Raw genomic sequence first — 6,959 nt, forward strand, 5'->3', positions numbered from 1 at the left:
GAGACCTAATGCTCAAATGGACTCAGTTGCTTTGCCTCCGTGAGGCCCAATGCTTGAAAGGTACTTGGCCACTTTGCCTCTGTGAGGCCCAATGCTCAAAAGGAACTCAGTCACTTTTGCCTCCATGAGGCTAACACATGTCCTCGGCTGTCACTGCCTATGTTTCGTAGCCATGTAGCATAACTGTTTGCACACAGGCATCATACAATTTGCCTTTCACTCTGAAAGAGAGGCCCCTTGTTGCCAGCTGAGGTAGGAGCTCTCTGAACTTTGCCCAGCCTAATCTTATTCTCACAGCTATGCTCTCAGAGCACCCCACTCCACTACTAATTTGGTTGCTTAGATAACAAAAGCTACCTCAAGCTTGCCCCTATGCAGTTGATGAAGTCTACTTTCTGCACATTTTCAGCATTTATTGTACCTGTGCATCATCCATATACATATATAACCTTCCTCTGATATTGCTTCATCTTTTATGTGTCCAAAGCCTACACCGGGTGCATCTTACCTATGCCGTTTCTACAGATTGAGCAGGGTCATCTACCTGAAGTGATTTGTGATTTGTCTGCATTCCTACTTACTAAGACTTTGGCATTTGCTAGGTTAACTGTAAAGCCCTTCAATTCTAGACCTTGCTTCCATACCTGGGACTTCTTCTCTAGTTCTGGTAGTGGTTCAACTATAATAGCAAGGTCATCAACATAGAGGAACTCCCAGGGGCAGCCTGTCTTGAATAACTCTGTTATTGCCTGGAGGACAATGATGAACAAAAGGGGGCTGAGCACTGATCCTTGGTGAACCCCTACTTGTACCCTGAGTTCTTCATTGTACTCATTGCCAACCCTCACCCTACTGGTAGCATTCCTGTACATGGCTTGTACAGCTCTCACTAACCACTCGTCTATCCCTAGTTTCCACACTGACCACCAGACAAGGGATTGGGGGACCCTGTCAAAGGATTTCTCCAAGTCAACAGTGGTTTATCTTTGGCTAGGTATTTCTCCTGCAGTTGCCTTACCAGAAATATAACATCAGTGGTGTTTCTGCCTGGCACAAAACCAAACTGCATCACATCTATACTATCTTTCTACCTAATTAGTTGGGCTATGACTCTCTCCATAACTTTCATCACCTGATCCAACAATTTGATACCTCTATAATTATTTCTATCTATGGCATCACCTTTACCTTTGTAGCAGCTGAATATGGTGCTGCTACACCAGTCATTGGGTATGACTCCTTCATGGACCACCTGATTTACAGTACAGGTAACTAGATCATAACCCACACCGCCAAATATTTTAAGCATCTCAGTGGTGATTCTTGATGGACCAGGGACTTTTCCTGTCTTCATATCCTTAATTGCTTTATCTACCAAAGAATTGTCAATTCGAGTAGCTGGTCCCTCAATTGGGACAACATTTGGCAAACTGTCCACCTCTCAATCACTCTCCACATTCAGCAGTCTTTCATAATAGCATTTCCAGGCCTCTTTCTTTGCAGAATCATTTAATGCAAGTGCACCATCATCCATGCGGACACATTTCTCTCCTATGGCATCACGATTTTCTCTCACACAGTCTTGCAATCTGAAACACTTCAGTTCTTTGGTCCGCATGTCGCTGAACATAGGCAAACTTCTTTTCTGCTTCTCCTTTGGCTAGATATACCTGTCTCCTAGCTATCTGATACAGTTCCATGCTATACTCAATTTTCCAGTCCTTCCTGGTCCATTTCTTTGCTCTAATGGCCCTGTCTACTGCTTTGTTCTATTACCATGTTACCCTAGGTCTGGTTAGGACTGCACACCACCCACAGATTTGGTTTGTGGTACTCAGCAAGCTGTCCTGCAGAGATACCCAGTTGCCCTCTGTGTCACAAGTTTGTCACTCCTCCTCCCTCTCATCATGAGTAGAAATAGTGAAAGCTGACCTCAGGAGACAAAGCCTCATAAAGATGAGAAAAGAACTAAACTAATGATAAGATGCTGTGTTGGAGATCCTTCAAACCTATGTAGATATAATAGAACAGATGGTAAAATAGATGTGATGGCACCAACATCATTTCTTTATATTTGAACTTAATTATGGAAGACAAAGTAACAGTCAAAAATAAAGAGAGCAATAAAAATGAAGTGACAATAAGATAAATACTGTTGACAAATAATTTTTTCAAATAATAAAAAATAACATGAATAAAGAATTGTTATTATTGTACTTACCAAAATCATTGAAGTCAGAAGAAAGAGCTTCAACAGCTTTAAGAAACCCAGTAGCTAAAGTTACACATGAAGGTCTGAAATAAAACAGAACAAGCTATCAAAATAATATTTAACTAGTGGAACCAGTGGAATTTCCACAACCCTTTTCAGTGTCAAACCACTACCAAGGTTCAGTTCAAGTTATTTACCAATTGAGATTTCAATTTCATTTCCTCATTCACAATATTATCATTTATGCAAACTTTTGCCCTTTCCTTTCTTTTGGTATCAGTTGTTTCTTAAATGAAATACTTAGTCTTGATGTGAAGATAGAAACATTACAGTGGCCAAGGCTTAGGCAGAAGAGATGTCATTAAAGAAAATGCTAATTCTGTCAGAAGGAATGACTTTTCTCAATTTCAAAAAGCATTCATATTTTTAGTATGATGCGAAATGTATGCAGAAAATCAGTAATGATTATAGAGAATAAAAAATTAGTATTCTCACTGAGTAATACTGACTGTTAATCAACAGGAAAGGCTGAGTACAAGTAAACTGAAAAAGTGGTAGGCTAATGTAAGCATAAAAGACAATTGTATTTACATTCACAGTTTTGTTGTCCTAAATCAGTAATTATAATACCTATCCTTGTGATGTGCAGAAAATTGTGCCCATCCTTAAATAATACCATATATAAAATGCCATCTGCAAGTGATAGCATAGCATTATTTTAATTACAGTAATGGATTGGACAGGTTGCCACAGTTGGTATTAGTATGTATTCAGATGTACTGCATACTTAGGTCAGAAGACATCATCTCACTTACATTTCAGTTTCACAACTTCAAGTGTTTGATTGCTCATCAGCCTCTTTACAGAATGAGAAGCAGAGTCATAGAAGCATGAATGATAAGGGGAGAGACAGGAGTACACAGTATTCTGACTGAGACGACAAGGTTATGACAGAAGGCAATATGATAGGATGAGAGGCTATAAATAAGTCAATGATGTACACTTGGCAGTTTGTGGATGTGTGTGTATGTGTGTGTGTCTTAAGATGGCTCCAGAACCTGGCACATGTATTCCTCTCTGTGTCCATGAAAAGATCTTCAAACACCTCCTTGATCTTGGCCACCAGCTCAGCCTTAGTGTTGCATGCAGAGTGGTTGATGTCTTTCTTAATTGTGCCTCACACATAGTAATCCATGGGATTACAATTGGGAGAATAAGAAGGCTAGAAACTGGGACAGGTGAAGTCGTAGAAATTCTTTGACAACCACTTATGACTCTTTTGGAGGTATGACAAGGAAATGAATCCTGCTACTGCACATATGGCCTTCCAGCAACAACCCTCTCCAGCTAGGGATTGACTACAGTTTCCAGCAGTTTCACAAAGTCATCTGAACTGAGCCTAAGGCTCTGTTCAAAGATGTGGGGATGATTCTTGGTTGTGTCCCTTCCTATTAGCCACAGCTTTGTAGTCTCCATTGTAGCTGTCCATGTCATGTCTTACAGCCTTTACAGTGTTTGCAGAGCATTGAGCAGCAATTATGATGTTGGCACTTTGAAACCTGGCATGAATCATCATTATACAGGTAACTCTCTTCCAATATTCAGATGGCTTCCTGTCCTCCATGTCAGCTAACTTTTTCTTGACTCTAATCTCTGTGCTCTCCAATGCCATTAACTGTTCATTGATATATCAAGTTGTTCTTGAAAAAAGGAGTCATAAAAATCATCAAATTTAGTTTGAACATGCTGCACATATTTCAATTGTAAACTGTTCAGAGAAGAAATACTCCCTAAAACTTACCTTGTATCTTTGGCAAGAAACACAGAACCCTTCACATTCATATCAATATCTTCAGACTTAATAATTTTCATCATTACAGAATCTATTTTAGAATCTCTGAAAATAAATTAATGAATAATCAGATTCAGGATAATAATACATCAATAGGAATATATTTGAAGTCAAAAGGCAATGGTGTAAAAACCGTCTTTCAAGCAGATGGCCCCAACAAAAAATATAAATCAAACTAAGGAGATGAATACAATGAATTATTACACAATTACAATATGGCTAATGAAAAAATTAAAACAGAAAAACTGAACTTACGAAACATTTGCCAATTCAATTGCATATTTTTCCCAACTTGCTGCTAACATATCTCCCATAGGATCCACAATTTTAATGCCATTGTCTTCAACAGGGTTATGTGAAGCAGTTATCATTGCTCCAATTGTTGCTGGAATACAAGGCAACATATAGAATGCAGATATCGTTTTATAAAATGTGAGAATTGATGAGACTTCTATGCATGATATTATTTTAGACAGCAGTAATGAAATTACATGCAGATAAAAGATTAGAAAGCTGTGATGTTTTAAGAGAAAAAAAACATATTCCTTTAATTAACTAAAGATAAATGTAGAAGCATTGATGGACAATGTAACAATAATTGCTGGAAAACGACTAAATAGATTAAGTAATTATTAATTTTATCATTTCTCTAAGAGAGGAGGTGAAATCAAATGAATTGACCCTAGTACATGTTTTGCTTATTTTATCAACAGCAAAAAGATAAATACCTAAGTTAATAGGATTTTAACTTAAAACTCAGAGAGATGAAACTAAATATTGTAATGATAGTACTTCACTGTCTTTGCCAGACACAGCCCTTGATTAAATAAACCATTAATAAATATATTTAAAAAGTAACACAATACAAACAAATATATGAAAAAATCCTTGGTTAAATTATTCAAATTATCTAATTAATGAGAGATATTCTATGTGTGCTGGTTCTTGAAATGTTGCAGGAAACTTAACCATTTATGTTGTCAAGCATCTTCATAGAGTATGACAGTAACCATGTAAAAGTTAATGAGCACGGATATACATGTCTTGCAAGTCATCTGCATACATACCTAAACAATAAGCATTGAACCAATCATATCTATTTGTCATTTAGATAACTGAGCATAAAAAATAAAGAGCAATATTTGGACCTAAATACTGCTCTAGTTTTTAGGGAGATCAAGGTTTAGAAAAGACTAAACGCAGTAATCCTTACCTTTTGTGCACTTAGATCTTAACACAGCAAGGATACCCATTCGAAACATGACATGAGTCAAGTCAGTGGCTCTAAAAAATAAAAAAATATAGACATAGCAAATCTTTTTATCTTTCTCAACATATATAAAGTGACAAGAAGGCAGAACCATTAATGCATCAGAGAAAATGCTTAAACAGCATTTCTTCTGGTTTGTTACATTTTCAATTCAAATTCCACCAAGGTTGACTGTCCCTTTCATCTTTTCAGTACCAGTTGAGCATTTTGGTCAATGTAATCAACCAAACATGTTCCACTAAAATTGCTGATTTTGTGCCAACATTTGAAATGATTATTATTGACAGACTTTTTAGACAAAACAAACAAAATGCCTTGTGGTATTTGTTCCAGTTGTTCAGATTCTGAGAATCCTACCAAAGTCAACTTACTTCTCATCTTTTCACAGACCTTGGGTCTAGGGAAGAAAGGGTGATGAAATGGCAGAATAGTTGGAATATATGAAAAAATGCCTTGCAGTATTTGCTTGGCTCTTTATGTTCACAGTTCAAATGCTACTGAGATTAACTTTGCCTTTCATCCTTCCAAGGTTGATAAAATAAGTCATCAAGGAAATGACTAGTGACCGAGACCTTTGGAAATATGCCGTGCGTGAGAAGACCCGGCAAGCCAAATGAAACCATAATCTCATGGCCTATGCCAGCCCACTTATGTGTAACCTTTTCCTTCTTTCGACACTAAAACTCTGCTTGCAAAGACCTGTTGAGGCAAGTGAAATCAAATCAATCAAAATCAAAATCAAATTCGATGACTGGCGTCCGTGCTGGCAGGGTGCAAAGAGCACCATCCGAACATGATCGTTGCCAGAGCAGCCAACTGGCTTCCATGCCAGTGGCATGTAAAAGGGCACCATTCAAGCGTGGTCGTTACCAAAGTCACCTTACTGGCACCTGTGCTGGTGGCATGTGTAAAAGGATTTGAGCAAGGTCGTTGCCAGTACCGCCTGACTGGCCCCCGTGCCGGTGGCACGTAAAAAGCACCCACTACACTCTCAGAGTGTTTGGCATTAGGAAGGGCATCCAGCTGTAGAAACTCTGCCAAATCAAGATTGGAGCCTGGTGCAACCATCTGGTTCGCCAGCCCTCAGTCAAAAGCATCCAACCCATGCTAGCATGGAAAGCAGACGCTAAACGATGATGATGATGAACATAGTTGTACAAAATTTAGATCTATACTTACATATAAGAGACCAAAGTGTATGTACACTGGACTCTATTGTTCTTTGTATTCCTTCATTATTTCCTTCTTTCTTTCAGCCCTTTCACACTTTGTTCATTCTACTCTTCATTCCTTCGTTCGGCCTCTCTCACATTTCCTGGCCTTCTCTTCATGCTCACTTTCCCTCTTTCACTTCACTGTGTCTCTTTCGTTTTTCTCTCACCCCTCCTTAATTCTTCTATCTCTCTGCCTCTACCTCTCTCTCTTCTCTACCCACATGACCGGTGTTCGGCCAGGCCTGACCTTTCTTTCTTGGGTGGACTACTGTCCGTGCAACATCTGTATTTCTTCCTGTGTTTAATAAATCGTATGTCCCTGCCGTAAGGCTTTACTTCCACACACACAAGCTTAATTTAATTCATCCTTAGTCAAAAGACACCTGTTGTTATGTCCTGTTATTTGTATTT

At 38.5% G+C, this 6,959-nt stretch overlaps 1 protein-coding gene across 1 annotated transcript; it reads right to left on the reverse strand.

Annotated features, from left to right (window-relative positions):
- Positions 1 to 2,155: 2,155 nt before the first annotated feature.
- LOC115227617 (phosphoacetylglucosamine mutase-like) lies at positions 2,156 to 5,435 on the reverse strand. Its single transcript, XM_029798390.2, has 4 exons — positions 5,278 to 5,435; positions 4,320 to 4,449; positions 4,014 to 4,109; positions 2,156 to 2,295 (listed from the first exon to the last, which is right to left on the reverse strand). The coding sequence occupies exons 1-4, from the start codon at positions 5,426 to 5,428 to the stop codon at positions 2,172 to 2,174; spliced, it is 501 nt and encodes a 166-aa protein (XP_029654250.2). The 5' UTR covers positions 5,429 to 5,435; the 3' UTR covers positions 2,156 to 2,171.
- Between the last annotated feature and the right edge of the window lie 1,524 nt (positions 5,436 to 6,959).

The sequence above is a fragment of the Octopus sinensis genome, unplaced genomic scaffold (assembly GCF_006345805.1).
Source record: "Octopus sinensis unplaced genomic scaffold, ASM634580v1 Contig05312, whole genome shotgun sequence".
NCBI lineage: Eukaryota > Metazoa > Mollusca > Cephalopoda > Octopoda > Octopodidae > Octopus > Octopus sinensis.